The following is a 26,314-nucleotide window of genomic DNA, read 5'->3' on the forward strand; positions in this document are numbered from 1 at the left end:
ACATATAATTAATTATGAATCCCATGAAACAGCACATAATTAATCACGTATTAAGGTAGCAAATTTCAGTCTTTTAGGTGTTGATTCATTTTGAATAACTGATTTGTCAGCAATCTCCAATAAGAAAAATTATTTTTCTTAGTATGTATGTACAGCCACTAATAGCACTAGAAATGTCAAATCCAATGTTCATCTAAGAAAAGCATGTAATGAAGTTATCCTGCAACTGCTTCTACTTCCTTTCTTTCTGTTGTTTCACTTTGTGACCCCAGAGTCCAAAGCAGAAGACACTATTACGGTATTAGGAAGACTGCACTACCCATCTGTATTGGCCAGGTCAGTGCCTCTGGGGTCATCCATGTTTAAAGTCAATTTTCTTTTTTGTGTAAGAGAAAACATCAGAAAGGAACAATCGTGCTGTCTTCCATCACACCATGCCAAATACAAATCTGTTCAACAACAAAACATTGAAGCATATTACATAATTATCAGTAAATTCTCCATCTTTTTACATCAGCCATAATCCAATACACAACTGCTTATACTTCAGGATTCAAGTCAACCAAGTTTCTAAGAAACCAAAATCAATAAATAAGTAGAATTCTCATGAACTCAGTGAAAGTCTTGTTGAGTAATAACTAAGAATTTGGCACTTAGTAAAAACATTTCTATATTAATGTACCTGTATAGCACTCTGTACTTACTATATCAAAAATAAACTAACCTCAGATCATGGAGTTCTGACCCCGAGCCGGTTACAAGCATAAATTCTTCAGGATACAGTTGAGAAACTGTTAGTTCAGCATAAACTTTTCCTCTTGGTGTTAGCATATGGCTTATATTTGTGGAACCCACCTACAGAGTAAAATTTGCAATTATTAAGAATGCAAAATAAAATTTTTTAATTCTTAAACATTATGAAACATACAGAAATATGTCTTCACTTGAAAATCAATTTTTTTTGTGTTTGTTCTGCTATGCCACAATAGGAGTGGACAGATACACAATTGGCCAAGCTTAAGCTTTACAGTTGAAAATTCACATTTTTCTTTATAGAAAAAAAAAGAATTTTTTGAACTAAGATAAATCAAGACCTTTATAAGTATTTGTTAATTGTGTTTTAGACAAGGCATTCTTAAGCTACATTTGATTTAAGAATGCATTTTCAACGCAAATTCAATCAGTTTGTTCTCTGATCATCAGAACAAAAATTTCTACATGTGTTATTGACATAAATTTTTTTTTCAATTACATGAATAAGACTTTCAGATCTCAAAAGGATAACATATACTTTGCCTCTTATTTTAAAGAAAGAAATCCTGAGCTGGCTTATGCTTTTGTGGCCCTGATTTTTTACACTTTTATATTTTATGTAGTTGCTGACTATAAATCTACATCTCTGTACATTTGAATCAGGTTCTGTGTAGAAACATGATCTCTAGAGGCAAAATTTCAAATAACAGTTACTTAGCTGTGACCATAAAACATATACATGTTCATACAGATATCATCCATAGAAACAGAAACATGAATGTGCCATAGCTGTTGTGCTGGTCTGGTTCCAGAGGCAGAATTTAACCTCTTTTATTTCAATCTGCTTTCAGAAGAACCTTGTCAATCACCCAGTCAGTGCCCAGATTCCAGACAATGAATGGAAAAAGGAAAAAATATTGGAGATATTAACGTTCTTTTGCAAGGTCATATTACATTCATACGGTTACTAGTTGAATTTTCAGGATCTGATGCTAGTCACACTCAACTGGAGTGTGTGGAATACAAGTGTATCTCTAGTAACTTCACTGAATTATTTTACGATGCAGACAAGCATGAATGGTACCAAAAATCAGACAGCCTAAATAACCAACTGTTGTGAATGCTGAATTTTTAAGTGGAGTCATAAACTGTTCATCCTACTTTGCCATCTAGCTTTCTTTTTCCCTTAGAAACACTAATTAAACTCCATAGAAAGCACTCATTTTGTTCTCATAATTTCCTGTTTAATCTTCCTTTCTCTCCACCACATAAATATATTCAGCAAGTTTTATCCATGCCCACTGATGATGCAGTTACTCCACCTCTACCCCAAGCCAGAAAGAAGACAAACTTTTAATCTATATTGCTATCACAAAATTAATATAGTAAAGAAATATGACTACTTGGCAACTGAGGTTCTTCTTTCTCCTAAACCTACAGAACACCATTCTTGTGTACAGCCTTCCCATTTAGTTGGCTCTGACCTTTGAGAAGAAGTTATCTACCTTCATAACTATAGTCTCAGTGTACTTACTGTTTTCCTATGCTTCCTCCCTCTGGTATCTGATGCAGCTAAAACCATCACCTATAGCAAAAACTTAATGAAATTCTGTGCTGAAATGAGCACACCTTGTGTATGTAGCACTTCAGAAAAGAACAATCTGCTTGCTGGAGGTGTATCTTTGAAGTTAAAGATACTACATGAGAGTGGTTAACAAAGCAGGAAGATAAAGGGACTCATGGAGCTCTACCATAAATTGAAGACGAAGAGCAAGAAACATGGGGTAGTTTGTCCCGATATGCCACTTTTGAAAACAGGATCATATTCTGAGGATTTGTGAACAGTCACACTTGTGGAGAAAGGACAGGTATGAGCTGAAAGCTGAATATCCTGAATATTTGCAAACCTGCCTGCTCCAGGCAGCCAGCTGTAAAACAGAGTCAACATGAGGGGGTGGAAAACAAGCATGGGTCATACTTGAAGAAAACCAACAAAACTGTTCCTCTAGACATACAGGAAGAATACAACATCCAGCTATGGCCAGGCAACAGCGTCTTCCACTGCTATGCTCAGCTGCCTCAAGCTGCCATAGTACAGCACAGTTTTAGGCAGGCAGCTGCCAAGCTATTCTACTATTTACTACTGCAAAAGAATTTCAGGTGAGATTCACTTGGACTTCTTTAGACAAAGATTTGAAACACAGGAGGTTCTGTCTGAACATAAGGAAACACTTTTTTACTGTAAAGGTGGCTGAGCACAGGAACAGGTTGTCCAGAGAGCTGGTGGTGTCTCCATCCTTGGAGATACTCAAAAGCCATCTGGATATAGTCCTAGGCAATGAGCTCCAGGTGACCTGCTTGAACAGGAGGTTGGACAAGATGACCTCCAGATGTCCTTTCCAACCTCTTCCAACCATTCTATGATTCAATGATCTGTGCCAAAAGGTACTCCTACTTGGGGCTGCTTTAGTATAAACTCCACTATTCATGCTCTTAACTGAGTGAAATCCATCTACTGACACAGCAATTTCTCCAAAGGATCTGAGTGTTTTGTATCTGAAAGATACGGCAATAATATTAAGCTTCATTTTCTATTTCTGAAACAGATCTTGTTTGCCTAAATCCTACATTAAAATAGTTATCACTGTCCCATTTACCTTTGGAACAACATTTGCAAATAGATGATCCAGCAGCTTAACAGAATCTGTGCCTTTTACTTTAAACTTGCCAAATGGTGACAGGTCAATCACACCGACTTTTTCCATAACCTGTTTATACTCACGACCCACAGGGTCAAACCAATTTGTGCGCCGAAAACTGGGTCTGAAACAGAGCATTTACACACATAAAACACAATTTGGAAATTTCATGCTCTTTTCAGCAAAACGTAGTCTTCAGTTTCTTCAGTTTAATAATCATTCAAAACAGATAGACTTTCCTAATTGTAGGTAGCTTGCCCAATATTTTCCTTGGTCTATCATAGCTTAATTATAAAATCTTTTAACAACAGAGAAAGATATGGATTGATATTTTATCAACCATTTTGTACAATAAACTGTGGACTGTTCAAAGCTAGGAGAAGTAGTAGTCTGTTGTGTGAATTTATAGCATGCTTTGTTGCTGAATCATTTATTTGAGTTTTAAGGTGTCAAAGGCTTTGTTTCTGAACAGCAAAGTGTGACTCATTATTCATTTGAGAGTCTCATTTAGATTGGGACTCCAGTATCCCTGTGGAAAACATTTATTTGCTGGATGCTCCCTGATGCAAACAGGTAACTAGGTGGGCAGGGATGGGGGATGGGGGGACGAGTCATTTGGAGGGGGGGAAAAAAAAAAAAAAAAGGAGGATTTGGCTTCTCCTTTCCTGAGAATTATATGGAGAGGAATGAGCTATTTCATGAAAACATTATACCATGTTGCTGATCAAATAATGAGAAAGTGAGAAAAACATGAATTTATAATGAACAAATTGTACTCTAATCTTTTCCTAGAGCTAGGCTGCTCCCTGATATCCCAAACCTAGAAGAGTTACAGGATACCTTGATGTGTGTTTTGAAATGTCTGCATTATCAGAATTAAATGGATTCTAAACTATGGAAAAAACAGGAATCGAAGACCTACCTAATAGATACCTTTAGGCAAAATGAATGATAAATGTATGCTTTTCATTAAATTTAACTCAGGTGGCCCTTGCTATCATGACAATTTATCAGTCGGAAAAAAAAGTAATCTTTCATTTACTTGTATCCAGTCTCATCTCCATGTTTGTAGAACCAATGAGGTTGCTCCCATCCTGCATGAAAGCCCATTGAACATTTTGACTTCAGCAAATCATACAGACCACTGGTTCTCTCTGTTGGTCTCCCAGCAAATCTTTCTTCTTTAGGATAACCAACTACACGGGAAAAAAAACCAAACAAAAACCATAAACCATGGTGTACTAAGGTCATCACCAAGACAGAATACATATATATAAACACGGAAATATAGAGGCAGGCTTTGTTGTAATTAATTTTCAGAATATAAATGTATTCAAAAAAATACCTTCTTACCAATGTTATTAAAACCATAAGATTCTCTTGCTTTGGCTGCTGTGTATTCTGTGGTGGTCCACTTCCCATAGCGGTTGGGATCTAATTCTATCAGGTCAAATGGAGGCTCCCCCTCAAGCATCCAGTCACTGAGGTACTTTCCTATGCCACCAGCATGTATAATGCCATACCTTAAAAACAGGAAAAAGTCCTGCAGTGCCAATTTGGTTTTGGTTTGGTTTGGTTTTAAAAATCAATACTAGCATATACTACTATTATACCCCCTAAATTATGTTATTTTTTTCCCTCTGAGTTTGGGTAATTTTTTTTGGTTTGTTCTGTTTTGTCTTGTTTTGACAGATAGTCCTACTGTCCCACTGTCAGCAGCAGAACTCCATTGCTAACGTACAGCAGTTGTGGTGCTTGAGATTACAGCAAGCTCCTTCTTTCTCTAATGTTCAGAATTTACCGATCTTTTCCAGAGACCTTAGTACTCTTAACAATTAATACTAAAGAAAGTTCTCAAACTTCTGATATCCATTAGATATACTTTCTAGTCACAGAATACCTCTTCTTTTTCAATCAGGTTTGATTAAACCAGACTCAGATTTGAAAACCAGACTGAGACATTCTAACAGCTACAGCGAGTACATCACAGTGACAAAAGCAACAGCAGCAAAACTCAGGAGACAACACTACCAAGATAGCTTTAAAGAAGTTGAAATATCAGCAGTACTTTTTATATTGCTCTACAGAAAATCAGGGAACATAGAGGAACTGGGGATAAAACTAGAAGACTTATTTGCAGTGATGCCACAGTTTGAGAGCTGCCTTTTCTCACTTGATTTACCTTCTCTGTTCACTACTACAACTACAAAGAGAACTGGATCCAGAAAGCTTATGCTAACAAAACAAACATGAAGAAATTTTCTGCTACCAGTTTGTAGCAAAAGCCTGTCCTGTTTCTCCATAATGAGCGTGTGAAGGATCAAACTGTAGAGAAGATCTCTTGTTAGAAACCTACATTAACAGAACCACACCAGACAGCAAAGGTAGATGCTCAAAAGCTATGAAGTGATAGATTTAAGGTTTCCTTATTTAAACACTTTGTACACAATTCTAACTTTCAGAATGTTTGACATTTTGACATCTACAGGGAAAAGGCTGTATGTGAAATGTGCTCCTGCAAGCTACCTGAACTGAGCAGCTGGGGACAAGGATCTTTGTTGTGCTGCAATATATGTGTGTCGCTACTTGGTTTACATACGACCAAACAGTACCATGTAATACTAAATTACAGGCACCCCAGATTTGACACTGAAATGTTTAATGACAAATAATTATTAATACCAAATTATTTAAAAGTTTTCATTTTAATACCTCTGTGAACTAGTTTGCCATGTCTAAAAAAAGAAAATGTCAAAATAGCTTTCTGTCTAGGGAAGATGTGAAAATAAATTCCTGGTTATTTGTGAAATGCTCCAATAAGCACAACAGAAAAATCCTTGAAGAAACAGTAAGTCTGTCCAAAAGCAATTTTAGATTAGCATGCAGCCATTAAATCACAGACACTCGCATTCAAATAGCGAAGCTAAAACAAACTTTGATTGCTGCTCATCAGCTTTGCATTCTGAATTCTATGTCCGCAATTAAATAGGCAAGCATCTTACTGGAAAAAAAAATGTAATCATTTCATTCTAATGCATATGTATAAGAAGAATGAATTCAGATTACAGAGACAACTTAGTTCTGGCACTTGCAGAATGCCTGACTTCATAATATTCATAAGATTACTTAGATATAGAGGGGTTTTATCCATAATTTATTTAAATAAAACAGAAATATCAAACAGCTGAGTACACAAAGTAATTCTGCCAAATACACTCCTTTAGCCTGTTCAGTACATATCTTCAGACTCTTAGCACAAGCCTCTATCATTACAGCTGATGCAGTAAGGACGAGTGCTTGTAAACTGCCACTCTCCAAGTATTACAGAAGAATTAGCCATTGCTATTGTCAATTTTATTAAGCAACTCTTAGTTATTTATAAGTTTTGTGACCATGGCTATGATACCTTCAAAAACAGCTCCAGAAGAAGTTTTAGCCAGTTTAAGTCTCCCTGCACTATTCACTGCAGCTAAAAGCACAGGAGAACAAAGCACAGAGACCACTGCATGACTGTGGTTCGTGACAGACCAAATACAATGAAGTTTTTTAGCTTCAGCTGAAGACTGCTCAGCCGATGGCAGGGTAACCCCGGGGGTAAGACAGCCCAGAAGGGACGTAGAACTAGGTCGAGTTGCTACTACAGGTCCAGCACTGCACCTGGGCTGACTGGTTTCTGCACTCTGCAGAGCTTTGCAGCACTGACTCTGCACAACCAGTTGCTTTTGGTCCTCCTAGATGGGCCTACATTATCAGAAATGTTAAATTATGCAGGGTGCCCAAATCCCTCATTACCTCAGATGATGGGGAGCTGATTATATTAATATATCCACTGCAGTTCTGATACACAAGAATGAAACACATGCTATGCAGGGATAGGCTATTACAAGTAGCTGTAAAGGGTGGTACAGTTTAGGAATCTCAGTCTTCATATGAGGATTAAGAGAAAATTTACTTAATGAACACAAACTGCCCTTCTCTGTTTTTCTTCTCTCCTTCCAATCCCTGCCAGATAATCTTGCCATTGTCCCTGTCCTATTCTTGTGCCTTGTTTATGAGTCCTTGCTTCTCACCGACTTTTGACTCATTCTATTCCTTTTTCCTAGCAAATCTGAGTCCCTGCACACCATGGTCCCTTTTCTAGTGGCTTTGTCCCAGGTTTATTTATTTTTCTAACCCATTTCTGCAGGAAAACTCTTGTTCAGTCTCTGGTTTTGGAGATCTATCCACCACTGTACATAGAATGCAGGAATCTTAGTGCAAAATTTAGTGAGTCTCTACTAAGTGTTTATGAGCTGTAACATTTATAAAGGCTTGTCAACAGGCCTCATGGATAGATTTTGTGAAGAACGGTAGAAAGGCATATCTTTGGGAGAAAGTTCATTTCTGACAAACGTTAAGTTCATTCTCAGAAAATGGGGAGATAGAGGTTTTCAAAAGAAAGACTTTGCCCCAAAAACCTTAACACAGCAAAACAACATACCTTCCAGTAATCTCATTCTTTGGAATGCTTACACTGCTTTGACTTCAACTTTTCTGAGTAAAATTCTAGTCTACTCTTGTTAACATTTTCAAAGCTCTAACTAACTGAAAACGGGAAGCATTGAGCAACCATAATAATAAACAGTGCTACAAGCTCTGCTAACTATACTTACTAACTTCTTTGCACATTAAAATACCTAGCAAACTGCTAATTTTAGATAATAAAAATCCTCTAAACTAACAGCCTTCTGTCACAATGTCCCTGCCAGTTGACTATGAGATAAGGATTTGCTAATGCACACAAAAAATTACAACACTGGTAGAAACACTGCAGTGACCCAGAAGCATAGAACAGAGTCAAAAGTCCCTAAAAAGCAGACAAAGCAATCCAATGACAGCAACATAATTGTGACCTGTGTCTAAACATTTAGAAATTAATCAACTTTCCAAAATAAGTTGTTTAAAGAAACTTAAACAGATAACATTGGTTTTCATTTTTTGCTATACGGAAATCTGACTCTGCTGCCATTGACACCATGGAGGAAAACAGGTTCTAAAGTCTGGCAGCAGAGTAATGAACTTAAAGACTCTTTTTGGGGAAGAAGGACTAGGCAAATGACTTTCGTAACTATAAGTTCTGCAAATGTTACTAAAAGATAACATTTTTTTTTTTAAATCTATGTAGCAAAGGTGAATACCTTTCACAATGAATCATTGCAAAATTACTAAACCTTTTTATTTTGAGGGCCTCGGAAAGCATGTTAGTGATACTGCCTTATCTTAAGATCTGAGGGTTTGTTTGGTTTGGACTGAGAGAAAACTGGAAAAAGCTGAGCTGGATTTTGAACAGCATATTAGGCAATTGGAATAACAATGTAAACAGAACGTGTTCAATAACATGTGCCTGGAATTGTATTCAGTTCATTCTATCCATCTTGAATCAACGGTCAATCTAGAGATAATTAAAGAGAAGTCAGTTAAGAATTTTACCACTGACTTCAGTATGGCCAGAGTATATAAGATGTAAATCATATTCAAAGAAAATATCATAATGGGCAGGAGAATGACACCGGTAAAACACTCATTCCTGTTGTCACACTGCCCTCTTCATCTGCTTTCCTCCAACACCCAGCAGTGTCATTCTTCAGCTCAGCCTTCAACAGTCAGAACCCTTACTGTGTTCATATCCCTAGAGCAGTCAGACATGCACTATGCCAACAATGCCTCTGCTTAGTATGCCTTCAACTCTTCACTCGAAAGTTAATACTTCATATTAAAAGTTCTTGTAACCACTCATTCTTGCCCAACTTGCCTAAATGACACCAGTTTCTGCATATGCCAAACAACTGTTGAACATAATGTAATTCAAAGCAATACATAAAACGAACTGGCAAGTGTATTGTAAAAACCAGCACTTTTATGACTTTAACTTGCTACACAGACAGTACCAAGTACTACCCATTTCTTGCTGGTTCATGAAGTGTCATAGATGTTGACCTCCAGAATAAAAGGAGGAAACAAACTGAAAAAATAGTGAGAGTTATGAAGAAGAAGAAAGAGAGAAGGATGAGCTTCTGTTAAGTAGGTAGTCATAATTAAGACTATTTCCAATTACATTTTACATAAAATATGTGCAAAACAACCCCCAAACCCATAAAAATATGCAAAGCTTGATCTGACTGCCATTTTAACAATATGACACACAAAGTTGTCATGAAGAATTTACTCACCCGAAACCAATAGCAACCCAGTAATTTCTGACACCCTGATGTGGTCCTACCATAGGGAGAATGTCCGGAGAATAGGTGATAGGACCTGCAATTGTGTTTACGATGTCTGCTTTTTTCAGAACGGGGACCATTTCCATAGCAGCTTCAATATGCTCCATTATTCTGTCTAAATCAGACTCAAAAAGTTCTTTTCCAAAACCTGCACAAATATTTGACTCTTATTATATACTTAATTATATACTTAATTATACTTAATTATACTTAATTAAACTGAAAATACATTTTAAATACAGTTAGGTAATCTAGGTATACAAAAGTTACATGGAATTAATCAGTGAGTATGTTCAAGCCTTTGCCATCCTACACAAGAAAAATGGTGTGCATAAATCTCTAGTTACCTGCACGATCAAGTTTATTGTGATTGCAGTCATACTATCCTTTATACATATTTATTTAACCCTAAAGTCATGCAAATTCAACAATGAAGTAGAAAGGAAGTGAAGAAACACAGAAACTTCCTTGTGTGTTAACAAGACGCACATATTTTTCTCAATATGCCAACAATTTGGGGAGAGGAAGAAAGATATTGCCTATGTCAGCTTATAACTTCCACAGTGTTCAGTGAATTCCTGGATATATTTCACCCTTCAGTCTGGGCTCTGAGCATTATTGAACATCACTCTGTAGAGGTACTTGATACTACCGGAGCTAGTAACTTCAGGAAGCTGTGACAGTGCAATCCAAAGCCAAACAATGCTGATTGCTCTTCCTTAGGAAACACATTGTGCTTTTTTAACACAGCAACACTATTGATTTAATATAACTTTCTGTCTAAATGGAAATTAGATGGAAAGCTGGAGTCTAGATATAACACAGCAATTCATTTTTTTTTAATAAGCAGCAGTATGACATAGGATTTTTTTTACAAAAATTCTATACAAATCTACAGCTTTCTTGCACCTATATCTGAGCACAGCACTTTGCCTAAGACATTCCTTAGCTACACCTGTGTTCCTATTTTATAGAATCAAAGAATGGTTTGGTTGGAAGCAACCTTAAAGATCATCTAGTTCCAACATCCCTGCCATGGCCAGGGACACCTTCCACTACACCAGGTTGCTCAAAGCCCCATCCAACCTGTCCTTGAACACTTCCAGGGAAGGGGCATCCGCAGCTTCTCCAGGCAACCTCTTCCAGTGCCTCACCACCCTCACAGGGAAGAATTTCTTCCTAATATCTAATCTAAATCTTCCCTCTTTCAGTTTAAAGCCATTGCCCCTTGTCCTATCACTATATGCCCTTGTAAAAAGCCCCTCCCCAGCTTTCTTGTAGGCCCCTTCTAGGTACTGGAAGGCTGCCCTAAGATGTCCCCAGAGCCTTCTCTTCTCCAGACTGAACAACCCCAACTCTCTCCATCTGTCTTCATAAGAGAGGCGCTCCAGCCCATCTTCATGGCCCCCCTCTGGACTCGCTCCAACAGGTCCATGTCCTTCTTGTGTTGGAGGCCCCAGAGGTGAAGGCAGTACTGCAGGGGGGGTCTCATCAGAGCGTAGTAGAGGGGTAGAATCCCCTCCCTCTACCTTCTGATCACACTGCTTTTGATGCAGCCCAGGATATGGTTGGCTTTCTGGGCTGTGAGCACACATTGCTGGGTCATGTTGAGCTTCTCGTCAACCAGCACCCCCAAGTCCTTCTCTCAGGACTGCTCTCAATCCGTTCTCCACCCAGCCTGTGTTTTTGCTTGGGATTGCCCCAATCCATGTGCAGGACCTTGCACTTGGTCTTGTTGAACTTCATGAGGTTCACATGGGTCCACCTCTTAAGCCTCTCAAGGTCCCCCTGGATGGCATCCCTTCCCTCCAGTGTGCCAACTATACCACAAAACTTGGTGTTGTCAGCAAACTTGCTGAGGGTGCATTCAATTTCACTGCCCATGTCCTCAACAAAGATGTTAAACAGCACTGGTCCCAGTAATGGCCCCTGAGGAACGCCACTCGTCACCAGTCTCCACTTGGACATCAAGCCATTGACCACAACTCTTTGGGTGCAACCATCCAGCAAATTTCTTATCCCCCAAGCAGTGCATTCGTCAAATCCATGTCTCTCCAATTTAGAGACAAAGATGTCGTGCGGGACAGAGTCAAATGCTTTGCACAAGTCCAGGCAGATAACATCAGTTACCTGACAATCACATTACCTCTGTGGGAACACCAACGTTCCACAGCACCTGTCAGTACGCTGGAGAGAACTGTAGCTTAGAAAAACCGCTATTCAGTTGCAAAAGGCTACAGAACACAGATTTGGTGACTGCATCTAATCAGAACACACAGGAACCTGTTCAGGGAGTAGGGTAAGACTATGTTGTAGATGTGTATTTTGTGCTCATTTCAAATAGGCTTTTTTTATGTTACATATTTTTTTCTATTTACTCTTATCATTACAGTTACGACTATTCTTTGAAAAAAAGTTTCTGCATTACAATCATGCCTTGCAAATATTTTCTGTTTTCCGTCACATAAGGCAGCATGACAGGCTGGGATTTATACACATTAAAACATATGCTAGAGCTTATCAAGTTTAAATATTTAATGTTCTTAATTACCTGGTGGGACTCCATTTGTTACCCATGAGTCCTGCAGCTTCATCTTCTCCTCACTTTCATATGGACCAAATAAAAGACCATCCCTTTCTTGCCTCAAATAATATGATCCTTCTAAGTCACGAATCACAGGCAATTCTGTTTTCAGGGCTTTCACTTCAGGGATAGTTGATGTCACAACATACTGATGATGAACAGGTATGAGAGGGTGCTGCAGGCCAATCATCTTGCCTATGTCACGGGCCCAGAAGCCTAGAGAAGACAAAAACCAAAATGAAATATTCAAACAGTAATTTCAGTGAATGGAAAATAACAGTAAAACATTTGCAGGAAGCACTGCGCTTTATGGGATATAACAAAGAAATTTTTTTCCATGCTTTTAATTTTTGAATTACTTTTCATGTTATCCAGCATAATTTTCCCTCCATAATTCCATGTCCCTGTTCCTAATTATACTACCACTTATTATTCTAATATACAGGTATTAAAAAAATATAATTGGTAAAATGTAAATTAGGCTTCTAAAAGTTCAGAAGAGAATTTAATTAACAGTTCCACAGTCCCTGTGGTTTATTTCAGTAAAGTAGGTCTGCAATGCAGTCCTAGGAAAGTCAGAGACACTTAAAAATCACAATAAATTAGTTCACACCATAGGTGTTGACCTAGCCTCTTACTAACAACCAAATGAGCTAGTATGCTTTCCCACGACAGTAGTCAAGTCCTAAGAACCCCACAGAGCAAGGCAGTACTTTCAGCTGGCTAACCTGAACAATTTAAATTTCCCTCCTCTTTCACATGTATCATATGACTCATATTAATGATGTCTCTCACACAGCAAACAATTCATTACGATGTTCCTATTGGTGAGTAGTCAGTGTGCCCTCCCATAGTTGTCCAATTTAGTTCTGATACAGACTGTGACCAGAAAATACAAGCAACAATTTCCCTATCCCTGAAGCCTGCTCAAGGTCCTTCATGTATACTACTAGGCATAAGTTAAGGAAGACCTAATTCTTCTCTGTTAAGGTTAAGCTGGTAAGACGCATTCACTTAGTGAGGTATCTGTGTCAAAGTCAATGACTTAACTGTCAAACTTACTAGTCTGGGCTCTGCATCATGGCTCACATCTGCTGTGAGGTTGGAACATATAGACCTTGGAATCAGACAGATAAAATTGACTGGGATGGCAGCTGCTCTAAGAAGCTTGGAAAATCCCTCAGCCCCACTCTCCTGTCTCTTCGGATCAAGGAGCAGAGGTCTCGGAAGTAGGAATGAAGGGGGAAAATCCAATGAAACAGGAGTTTATGGGAGACTGGGGGTGAGGGTTGGGGGAAAGCAAAATGGAAGAGAAAGAAGAGGTAGCAGGGCCTTCCAAATAAAAGATGATGTGCTGTATGGCACCCAGGAAAAGAAGGCAGGTCTGTCTGGTTCCTGTGTAACCATCTGACTCCAAACTGTTTATGAAAAAATATCTCCTGCAAGATTTGCTACCTAACACAGCTGCCCCTTCTCCTGGGACTTACACTCATGTTGCGCAGCTTAAGGTATAGCTTTTCTTCCTTTTTGCTTCTTACTTGTCTTACCCAAATGCTCCTACCTCTCTCATCAATTCCATAGTCTCCAAGATCTGGTCAAAATTTAGTTCTCAGAGCCCTGAGGGCACTAACAGGCATTAATGATCTTGAACAGCGTCAGCTGGGACTTCCACCCACACCCCTGCCCATGGGCCCAGGAGCCCCATTTCAGGTCAGCTCAGGATCTTCGGGACCTGTCTGAGCTGGACTGATTGTAGGTGTGACTGTTTACAGCTCTGTCACAACCATGTCTGTGCCTGGCCATGGACCTCATTGATACAGACCCTGATCTGTGGACTGCTTCCCAGCTTGACCTCAGACCAGTCTCATCTCTGTGGTCCTGCCTGTCGATCACTGGACAGTATCTCACCCTGGTTACTGTCACCAGACCTGTTCCTGACCTGTGGATAAACTTCCTGGCTTGGCCTCAGTCTGGCTTCATCACTATGGATCTCCCTGTGCTTGATCCCCACAGGCTTGTCTGGAGATCTGGACTGTGGGTTGACCCCAGCTGCTGGTGCTGGGCCTGCCCTGCTGCCTCCCTTGTGCCCTGCAGGACGGAGCCCTTGCTGGCTCGGCCCCTGCCCTGCCAGCCTTGTTACAACGCCGGCTCCCCGTCCCGCCGACGCTGGCTCCCTGTCCTGCAGGGAGCAGCTGGCCCCTGCTGCTTGCTGACGTTAAATTAGGAATATATCTGCTCATCTCTGGCGTGGTCTAAAGCCAGGGCAGTTAGGAAAGTTGAGTTGGGCTGTGCTGGGTTTGTGCAATTCCCCCACGCCAGGAGGGCTGTCAGTCTCTTATTTAATATTACAAACCAGCCCCCGGGGTCTAACACCCACAGTTTTTAAAAATGCAAAGTTTCTGAGGAAAACGTTTTCTTTGGTGACTCACATGACAGTTGCTGACACCCAGCTAAAGCAAGAGAGCAGGAAATCCAGAATCATGATAGACAGATCTGTTCAATTAAAAGTCCCTGCCCAGTAAATACTAAAACCCAGTATCTGTTGTTTTGCATTTATCATATGTATGGCTTTTGCTTCTTAATGGCATCCTCACCACTTGGAGAAGACTCAGTGACAGAGCACTTGTTAAGTCAGTTAAATTGGGTCAGGGAAGATCATACTGTAGTCATACACTGAGTGATCCAAAACATCCTTTAAGGCTACTGAAACCTGATTTATGCTCCCTTATACAAAAAAAACAACCAAAAAATCTAATAAAGTTGAATTTAAGCACATCTGCAAGAGTTTCCTCCATTACACATGACAAATACAAATGTGGATATAAGTGGAGGCTAACAATCTTTAGGGAAATTCTTTTGATTTGGACATTTCCATGTCACCTACAAAGAAAATACTTTTAAGGTAAGACCAGCTAATGATGCACAGAGGAGAAGGAAAGGTGAAGTATTAGAAAATTCCATCTCTAGCATCATGCACTCTTTTCCTGCCAAAATTCCTTGGACTTACAGAGATATTGGGAAAAGAAATAATGCTCTGGGAAAGTACTTCTAATAAATTCACTATTTTGCTTACCAATTAAAATAGGGAAAACAGAGACAGCAAGCATAGTCAAGCTCCTCAAAGAAAATAAAAATAGTAGACTTAATTTTAGGTCTTTGGAACTTAACTTTGTTTCTTTCAAAATACTATTAAATTTCTTAGCCATTAAGTTTGCAGAAGTACATTAAATACACCTAATTTTAAATTGCTTTTGAATTAAAGGCAAATAGTTTAGGTTTGCTTTAAATAAAATCTTAAATATTGTACTTATTAAAAAAATCACACTTATGATAAGTGCTTATTTAATTGCTTAGAAAAACAACAGCTCACATTTACTAAATGAAAAATATTACAGTTTCCTTATTTAAAGTTTTTGAACCATGTACAAAAGCTATTACAAACACAGAAATGACAAAAGGAAGAATATGTTCTAGGAAAAAAAATTCTAATTGGAAGCAGATGTCAAGTCCTATCACACATAGTAGAGATAAACCAAGGGATAAATTATATCTCTAGGACATTTGTGAAGATTAAATTGTAGAGATTGCAAATATCTGATGCTGAAATATTTAGTGGTGGTATTACTTAGCATATCTGCTGAACTATGTAATCTAACTATCTCATTTTTTAAAAAAGAAAATGTTCCATCACTACATGTATATAACTGGTTGTATATACAGTGTGCACATGTCTGCAGATGTGTGTTTATATACACACACACATACTGTATATAGAAACTAAATTCACTATTTTTGCAGACTTTAATCAAACATTGCATTATAAATAGGCTGCGAATCACTTCAGCAGGCTCAGTACCAGTCAGTTCATGTCAGGGATTATTTATTAGGCATCTGCTTTCTTCCAAAATGGAAATCTCGCATAAGGAACAGCTAAAGATTGGTTGAAACTAGTTTGTTCCAGTTCCACAGCAGATGTCAGTTGGGGGATGAGGGGGGAGAGAGAATGCGGAGAGCCTTCTGATATATTTTTTTCTGCTCGTATTGCAACATGAGCCTAAAATATGAGCTCTGAATTACACCAGTCATCATCTGTAGTGGAATGAGGCAAGGCTGAGAAGAAGAATGAATGTTAGCTGAGAGAACATTTATAAGAGATATGTGTTATGCAGTATGGATTTCATATCCTTAGCCAGAATGTTAAGCAATATGTGCTTCGAATGTTCACTTTGGCTGAACAGTTAGCTACAATAGAGAATTAACTAAATAGATTGTTGGTTTAATAACTCATTAAATAATTAAAAAAATACTTATGAAAATTTCACAAGGGTACATTCTATTTTGCAAATAAACTTTGAAAAGTATTTACTAGAAAACACTGCCTAATGTCAACTTAATACATAAGCCAAAGAAAAATGACTACACTACAAAAATAGAAGGAAATTACTACATCTGTAATACTTCATCTATATGATGCAGAGCCAATAGTTAGCAATAATGAGTGCCTAGAAGTTCGTGGCCTAAAGAAGTCTGATCGCCAAAAGAGCTGCCTTTGCATTCCATAATCTTGGATCACTCGCACACCAATATAACCATAATACTGTGTAAAAAATGACATAAGGATCCTATTAGTAAGAGAGCTTGTGATTTTGTAACTGAATGCTGTCGCATAATTCATGCCTGAAAGCCATGAACTGACAGTCCAAAGGCAATCAAATATTCTTTCATCTTCTAAGTGCTTGACTTTGCAGTCTAAGTAAAATTCTTTTAATTTGGTTTCCCTGTTTGTGTGGTTGTTTGCTTTCTAAAAAGTCTACTGAACTCTTCTAGTCCTCTTTCTCTCCAAAATATCCTTATGTGGCACTCAAGAGCATACTTAGAATCTCAAGGTGAATTTTTTCAAATCCCTGTTATTTTAGCTAGACTTATAGCAATAGCAGGTGATCACTTATGTATGGGAGGCATATGATGAGAAAGCAGACTTTTCAATAGGTTTCCCAGTTAGTTTTTACTGAAAGCCTGGAATGATCTAACACAGAGCTGACACTGAACAAAAGGTCACCCAGTAAAGCTCATCGTCTCAGAGTTCAGCCCTTTTATCCCATTCCCTCCAAATTTCTCTCTATCCCAATCTTCTCTCTTCTCTATCCCTGCTTGTCCCATACCTGCTCTTCTTTTCTGCTGTCTCAAACTCTGCTTTTCTTATTCCACTCCTTACATCTTTCTTCAGCTATTTTATCTCCGTGTGCAAGTCAGTATCCCTTGTTTGTTGATTCCTTGTCAAATCCTGCCTTCTCTTCCTTCCAGTTGACTCCCATCTACCTCTCCCTTGCTACTCTGCTGGTCTTTCATGCTCAGAGAGCTCAGGCAGCCTCAATTTTCCAGTCTCAGTTTCATACACAACAATTCCTCATCTTTTTGTCCAAAAAGCTCCAGCTTCAGGTCTCCCAGTGAAACATGTCAGATCCCTTTCCTCTATCCCTCTCTATGGTGTCATCCCCACTGTTGCCATCACCACAGTCCCTTCTGGTTTGAGCTTCCTTATTCAACAAGTTGTCTAGAACATAAGTGTTCCACTTGCTGCCAGTGCTCCCAGCCACCTCCAGGAACCTTTCCTAAGCATTTCTTTCTCCCAGTCTATTCCCCTTCCAGTTCAACTCACTCATAATTCGAATTGTCAGCCATGGTTATTCTGTCTACCAACAAGGACAGTCCCTGTCTCACTCAACTTCTCCATTGTATCTGCTTTGCACTAGAAATAGATGCTTTTTTCTTTCCACTGCACAGATGCAGAAAGGAATTATAAAGACATATCCTTGCTCTCAATTCACTTGTCCCATCTGAGCAAGAAAAGAAAGTCCTCAAGCCACCACAGCTTCCTACTGAAGCATGATTATTCACTGAGATGGGATGTATGAAAGACTCATGCCCTAAAAATGCAGGTAGGATTCAGTTTGAGAAAGACAGTCTGCAAAAATTTCATCCAAATGGTAAATATTCAGCATGTTTTCAAACAATTGAAAGCAGAAAGTCTTCTGCTAGGAAGTAGAAGGCATGCTTCATGTAGGAGGTGCCAACAGTTTCACCAATAATATATTTTTCTATAACTTGTATAAAGCAGCATAAAAATAAGTGAAGTTTAGATTGAATACAGGTTTTTAGACCTATCAACTTGTTTAGGAAGACAAACACAAATCCAAAGGACTCTTGCCCAAAAGTTCTTTGAAGCAGAAACATCAGTTTGGCTTCTTTAACACAATGAAGAACAAAAAATTGCATATGTACATACAAGCTCCTTTGACCCAGGAAATTTTTATTACATCAAAAATTATATTGTTAAGCCAAGTGCATATTTAAAATACCACTCAAAGGGCAACAAAAATCTTCTGTTTCAAGGACAAGTGGATAGAGTTAAATCTTAGAGAAAGATAATACTGAAACAGGTAGGCTTATCTTACTTGCTGCAAATCCTCAGTCTCTTTGAAAAAAGCGTGAAGACATTTCTTAATTTGTATATCCCATCTCCCTTCCTAAGGAGCTTTCATAAGATTTTAGAGGACAACAAGCATAGACAGTATCCTCTTTCCTACACAACTTACTGTAGACCAGTAAAGATCTCTTCTGCTACTAAAATTTAACAAGACAGTCTGACTAGTAACTGCTGGACACAAACCAGAAGAATATTTCTAATGCCTAGTCAGGGATAATTAACATAGGAGGTAAAGTTTCACAATACTGTCGAGTAATATGTGCAAAGTCCATCTTACCACAAACCAAGTGAATGTTCAAAAACATGTATTACTTATTCCTGTAATCCACACAATTCTGTACAGATGCTCCATGTCAGCTAGTTTGTAAATCTGAAGAGTATGCAAATGCTTATGTTAAATCCTACCTGCAGTATTCACAATTCTCTTTGCTTGAATTATTCCAAGTGGAGTTTCAACTTCCCAGGTCCCATCTGATCGGTAGTTCAGATTAGTCACTTGGACAGGATAATTTAGTTGGGCACCATATTTTCTGGCTCCTGCAGCCAAGGCCATAGTGAGAGAATAGGGATCAATATGACCATCTCCAGGGTTATACAGGCCAGCTAAAACCTAAGTGGAAGTAAAATCCCACAAAATGAAAGAAATTAAGAGTTATCAAAATTAACTAATTTTTTAAAAAATGCTTTCTTTCTTGAATGCAGTAAGCCTTAAGGAGTGAAATCAAAACAAATTTTCAAAACATATAATATTATCAGGGCTACAGGTACCCAACTTAACAATGGTCTAAGGAAGTAAAATTGCTCAATTCTCCCATGCAAAGGTTGCAACGCTTTAATATTATAATATTTTATATAATTAATAGTATGTATGCTGGCATACAGTATGCATTAAAAGGCATGTGAGTCTGTTTCTAGTTTATAATGCATCTTTTTTTCACTGAAAGACAATAATTTCTTGTACAATTTGTATAAACAGGTCTACATATCTGATAGACCAATATTTAATTGCAATGGAAGTTATTTTTCACAAAATCAGGTTCTTTACCGTATCCATGTTCAGTAAGGGAAATAGCTCTTGTACTTTCTCAGGCGTGATTAGATACTGCTCTGTTGGGTGCCAACCAGCACGAGTCATTTGGTATTTGAACTCATCCACCCTAGTAGGGGTAGAAGCAATTCTGATGCTGCCAGGCTGATGAAAACCCACAGCCTAAAACAAAGTGCAAAAGTGAATTACTGAAAGAACCTTTAGTTGTCTCCATAAACGCATGTTCCCATGCTATGGGAAGTCTACAGGAATTTTGCCACTAACATCACTGAAAAGAGATTCAAATAAGTTAGGTGCCCTTGAAGGAACAGAACTTAGCTGTAAACTCCTAGAGAAAATAAAACTTTTTAAAAAGCTATCAAATTGACTTCCTAGGTTAATACATACTATCTTCAAAACAGTTGTAAAAAGCTTTTATTGGATGTCATGATACCATTATTTTTATTAAGAGTTGATTAATATTTGAATTTATGCACTCATATACTTTCACAAATAGAATCAGATACATCTCAAAAATAAATATATAATAGTTTATATTGAAGTCTATCACCTGCATAATTTTCTATTGACATGCTGTGGAATATATTTAACTGACTAAGCACCTTTATTCACACAATGAATAAAGACCTGCCTTTTTTTGTCTTTTTAATAAAGTAGAAATACTTACATAGCTGGACACTGAATGCTTACTTTCTCATATACACTATTTACTTCACCTTTTCTATGTTACTTCACAGGACATTAATATGGTTAAGTCTTTTAGTGGAACTCACAATGATAATCTGCTGTAGTATCTTATCTAGCTGAGCAGTAGAAAGAAGAAAAAAACATTTTATTAAAATTATTAAGTTTGTAGACTAATACAGTGAGGATCGTGTAATTTCTGCTGCAATCTGAAGCAAGCAAGGGTTTAGTAAATGAAATCTATATGGCTGAGTGATGCCAGATAAAAAAAATGACTCCTGTGTTTCTTTGCATGCCCATTCCTTAAGTCACTAAATAAAAACATATCTCTGAAAGAGATGTGAAGAATTGCAGCAATCTTCTCAAGTACAGACAGCATCATATCATATGAATTTTTAAGTAGACATGTTTAAAGCAGGCATGTATCATAATCAATCCATTCATTCCAGATCCTTGATGCTATTTTAACACCCATACCAAGCTAAAGTTGCAGACTGTCAATCTGCTGAGCTTCTGAGATATTTTATGAAAACCATTTTCTTAAATTTTAGAGGGATCTGGGAAATCATCTAAAATATTTAGTGACTAAGCACCAGACTATAGTATAGATAGGCAGGCAGAAGAATATATTTCAATAAAAAGGAAGCCTTATGATAGTCATAAACATGCACATATACAACTTGTCAATTCCAAACTTTTTTGTAAGACTACTAGTAAGGTTAGTATTGATCTGAATTAATACTTTAGAGGTTAAGGAGATTACCTGTCCAGTCTCTTCTTCCAGCTTTTCATAGAGTTTGATGCTGTAAGAATGGATTTTCTTCAGGTTTATTCCAGGATGAAAATAAGTAGTTAAACCAGCCTCAAATAAGAAATAGGAACAACAACATAGACATATGATTAGAAATGCAGTGTTTTCCTTCCCTCCTTCCAACCATCATTCAAAAAAGAACTGTCAAGATACTGTAAAGAAACTGTAAAGAAAAGCAACACATGGATGGAGCCAATAGCTATAAAAATCCAAATAAAATCCTTTGCCTACTTATGGCACTCTTGTTCTCTGCACACATGTTTTTCCACTTGTCTTTCTCATCAAATTTCTCAACCCGTGATACTGTCGCAGTTGTTCTCTCCTATGGTTTCCTTAAATTATTCAGTTGTCTGTTTCAAATCTTTTGGAGGAGCCACACAACTCGGTTCCTGGTCAACTAAATCAACTGATTAACTCTAAATGTCCTATAGTAGGATCTTTTCCATCTTGCAAATAAATGCAGATGGGACAGAAACCGAATCTTCACAAAGACCAGACCTTAACAAGCGTTACTACTTTCCTGCGGTGTGAACAGCAGGGCAGTGGAAGTCAATATTCCTCTATTTTCACCAGCCCTCTCATGTGGCAGTCAAAGAGCAATTGCTGCATTTCAGAAGTACCTTAAGAAATTACTGTATGTATTTTGCACATCATTTTACCAGGTCTAACTTTAGAAAGCTGCCAAGCCCTTTTGGGTTCATGCAAAGGTAAAACCAAGAAGTTACTACAGCCTCTTCTATATTTAAGGAAACTGTTCACCTGCCTACAATAGAGACAGGTGCATCAATCTAATGACATTTCTAACTGCAGACATTTAGCACTTAAAAAAAGCAAAATTAAAGTGTTACTGAAGTTAAGCATACGTCTTTGTATCTCCTGATTTTGACAGCTCACTAAAAGCCTTCTTCCAAGTGAGACAACAGAAATGCAAAATTACTTTAGGTTCTCAAGATAAGTAACTACACTGATTTAAATACCTTAGCATATCTTGCTGACTAAAATAAAAGTTTATTCACAGATTAAGGTTGTTGCAATTAAGGGAGTTATACATCAGCGTCCACCTTTGAGTTCACTGCCATTCTGAGAAAAAAACAGCAGGAAATATAAAGGTGAAAGGTAACACATATAGTAGAGTTTTGATAGTTTCCTTCTAAGTTGCCTAGTATGCATACACATTAACTACCCTTGATTTCAACTTGTCAACTCTGTTCTGTGCTACATAGCTTAAGGCTTTAACTTCTACAGTTAGTGGAATAACTGTATGCATATGAATAAAAAAAGCAAGATTTAGTGGTTTTTAAAGATACTTTTTAATTCAAACTGATTTAACTATGCTAGGAACCTATTAAATGTTACACTTTTCTAGAATTAATATCAACATATAGTGCATGAATTAGATCAAACATCCTCATTTTTTTTAAACCATGGCCTCTTCTTACCCATCTTTCTTGGTGAACATCACATTTAAGACTGGATTTTTTTCTTCAGAAACAATTAGCTTAAAATTGATCTTAGCAAATGGCTTACACTCAGATACCATTTCTGTCAAAAAACCATAAATCACACTCACTGCCTGAGATGCTAGGTACTCAGTATCTTCAGAGCAAGAGTATGAAAACTGTCCCGCATTACTCATTGTATGTCTTTATGCTAGCCACAGTGTTAAAAGTTTTTCCTACCTTTCTTTGTGAGAATTTTCTCTTTCTGGTACCTTAAGGTTTATACACAAATCATAATGTACCACATTACTGAAATGCCAAAATAAACCAATGTAAAAAAGTCCAAAATTAATCATTTATCAGTATTATATTTTTCAGTTCTGGCTGTATTTTATTCATAAAGTTGGCTCTAGTTCCTAAGTATGTTTGTTACTGTCCATTGCCTCAACAATCTGAGTTAAAAAAGTGATCACACAAATCTGTAGGAGGGACATAAATCTACTAAGGGCCACCATTAAGCACAAAGCAGGCATGTTAGATTCAGAAAGTCCCTAGGCTAAATTAATAGCCTCGAAAAAATATTGTTTGTCCTTTTCTTATTATCATACCAGTTCATCATCATACTGGACACCACTGGAGACTAGATATTTGACTAAATGTGTTTTTGATCTCATTTGATAACATATGCTTTTATATTGTTGAGAACACATTTATTTTAATTACCTCAGACTAAAACTCAGGGCTGTTTCACTGCAGAATTTGTAATTAAAACTTGCTTGTATCTGAAAAAAGTAAGCCCTAAGGGCCTTTTTTCTGTGTACATAGAATAAAGAAATAAATTAGGCATTGAAATGTTTACATTTCTTTAGCCATGTACCAATTACCTATGAGTAACTAATTTACTTGTACCTGCAAATTTTGTCATCTCATATTCTTTTTATTGTCTTCTTTTATTTATGGAAACATTTTCTGCTCTTCTATTATTTTCCCACATGTAGTAATATATTTTCCAGATGTAAGGAAATTCCATTTCAGTGGTGACTGTTAGTAAAGTCATTTGGAACCAAATGAACCACAAATCACTTGCAAGTTAGCTATAAAATCATATAAATTCAAGAGCATTTAATTGCAGGAATTAAATAAAACTTCTCCCTCTGAAATTTTTAAGTGAAGAAAAGAATTTGAAACACATTTGATGCCTTTTGCTTTCAGATAATGAATGTTTCTGATTTCAGGACTGCAGTTGGGACACAACTATAACCTGACTTGACTATATAAAAATTAAGAACATAGAATCATAAAATAGTGATAATAAAACAAATAGATTGAATGGGACCTCAGGATGTCTCTATCCAACCTATATATATATATATGGATATACCACCAGTATATCTGACTGTGCTATACTCAAAGCACAGTCAGCGATGAGATCAGAGCAGGTTGCTCAAGATTTTTTCCAGCCTGGTCTTGAAAATCTCCAAGGACAGAGACTGCACTACTTCGCTGGTCCAGTATGGAACTTTGCATCTGTCCTTGTTAAATTCTGTGAAGTTCCTGTCCTTCCTGTCCTTCCTGTTCTTCCATCCTCCCAGCCTGTCTAGGTCCCTCAGCATGGCAGTCCTTGAGTGCATTCACTGGTTCTCCCAGTTTGGAGTCAACTGCAAACTTGATAAGCATGCCCTTCATCATCTAGTCCAGACCGTTGATAAAGACATTCAACAGGATGGGTCCTAGGACAGACCTCTGCAACACTCCAGGCTTTGGACAGAGTATGACCCATTAACCACTACCCTCTGAGCCCAACCATCCAATCTTTTAACTATCTAGTTGTCCAGCCATATAGACCATAACATCTTCAGTTGAATATATGAATATTATGGGACACAGTGTCTAAAGTCTTACTAAAATATAGGTAAGTGACATCAGTTGCTCTCCCCTTGTCTACAAATTCAGTCATTTTAACATAGAAGGCAATCAGGTTCGGTCAAACATGATTTACACTTGGCCAATCCATACTGACTGTTCCCAGTCACGTATTTTATCCTTTATGGGCCCAGATCTGAGACTTACTCCATGATTTTCCCAAGTACCAAAGTATGGCTAGCTGGCCTTTAGCTCCTCTGCTCGTCCCTTTGGCTTTTTTTGAAAATGCATACATACGCCCTTCCAATGTTGGGCACCTCCACCATCTCCACAGTCTTTCAAAGGTGATACATCTGCAGCCTTGCAATGCCATCAGCAGCATTCTTGGATGCAGCCCACCTGGTCCAATGTATGTGCATGAGTCAAGTTCTCCCAGTAATCCCTGGGTTGATCCTTATCCACTGCTGGTAGTTGCCCTTCTCCTTGAACCCTGCTCAGAGCATACAGGCTTGAGAAACCTTGTCAGTGAAAACTCAGGCAAAGAACGCATTGAGTACTTCAGCCTTATTAGTGTACACTGTGACTAAATTACCCACCTCATTCAGCAACAGTCCCGCATTTTCCCTGTTCAGCCTTTTACTACTAATGCAGAAGTAGAAGCTCTTCTTGTTGCCTGTAATGTTCCTTACAAGTCTTAACTCTAGTTGAGCTTTGGACTTCCTAACATCCCTTCACATGCCCAGGTAATTTTTCTAAATTGCTCCTTTGTAGCCTTTTCCTGCTTCTACCTCCTGTATACCCCATTTTTTCTCCAGAACTCAATCACGAGCTCCCTATCTGGCCCAACTGGTCTCCCAATATGTCTGCTTGTTTTCCTGAGTTTCACGGCGAACCATTCTTGTATTTGAAGATTTGCTCTAGGTTTTGCTCTATTTTCATAAGACAGAGATTTCGTTATTGTAGGTGAACATGATCTGGGAAAATAATTTTAAGAATGGCCACTTTGCTATGAGAATTGACACAGAGATTTTAAATCATTTTCATAGTTGAAATTTTATATGTTGAAATGTTTATGTATCAGTTTTGTTCTATTCCAGTCTATTTCAGATTTTATACTAATGCCATTATTAAATTAGCATTCCAGAGGAAAATGGTATTAACACTGTTATATCCTATATTCTCTCTTCTTGCAAGTTTGACCAAGTTGTAAGAAGTGTTTATCTGTCTTGTGCTGTGCTTTATTAACTATCAGCAGCAAAATCAATTGCATGTTGCAAAAAGTATCATATAACAGAAAGATATGTTAAACATTTTCTTAGAAAACACCTTTTAAAAAAGTAACAACACAAAAAAAACTATTTGCTGAGTGCATTATACATGCCTTGCTCAGTTCCTAGGACTTCGGTGAGATTCCAAATGATCTGATCTGCAGAATAGTGCAACTTCAAGAGTTCTTAAAGCCTAAGTCTTGACCTAATTTACACACATGTAATAACCACTACCTTGTCGTGGTTAGGCAGGTATAAAAATGAGCAGCACTTACACTGCTATTTGTATCCTCTTATCAGCAGTAATATAAAAATGTGCACACTTTCTGAGCTGTTTTAATAACACACATGAAAATCTGCCACATTTATCTCAGACCTGAGAAGTGGAAGAAAGTTTTGGCAGCAACACCAGCAGGAA

The 26,314-nt window shown here is 37.8% G+C and overlaps 1 protein-coding gene across 1 annotated transcript in view; it reads right to left on the minus strand.

Moving 5' to 3' along the window:
- Positions 1-724: 724 nt before the first annotated feature.
- DMGDH (dimethylglycine dehydrogenase) overlaps positions 725-26,314 on the minus strand; it is a gene marked incomplete at its 3' end in the record, with an annotated part of 28,625 nt that continues 3,035 nt past the window's right edge. Inside the window, exons 3-11 of the mRNA XM_009699685.1 lie at positions 21,279-21,377; positions 19,829-19,993; positions 19,189-19,393; positions 12,264-12,512; positions 9,662-9,860; positions 4,806-4,975; positions 4,495-4,648; positions 3,411-3,576; positions 725-855 (exon numbers count right to left, since the gene is read on the minus strand). Coding sequence (XP_009697987.1) covers positions 725-855; positions 3,411-3,576; positions 4,495-4,648; positions 4,806-4,975; positions 9,662-9,860; positions 12,264-12,512; positions 19,189-19,393; positions 19,829-19,993; positions 21,279-21,377 — 1,538 coding nt within the window. The remainder of the gene's footprint in view (positions 856-3,410; positions 3,577-4,494; positions 4,649-4,805; positions 4,976-9,661; positions 9,861-12,263; positions 12,513-19,188; positions 19,394-19,828; positions 19,994-21,278; positions 21,378-26,314) is intronic.

The sequence above is a fragment of the Cariama cristata genome, unplaced genomic scaffold (assembly GCF_000690535.1).
Source record: "Cariama cristata isolate BGI_N322 unplaced genomic scaffold, ASM69053v1 scaffold860, whole genome shotgun sequence".
Classification (NCBI taxonomy): Eukaryota; Metazoa; Chordata; class Aves; order Cariamiformes; family Cariamidae; genus Cariama; species Cariama cristata.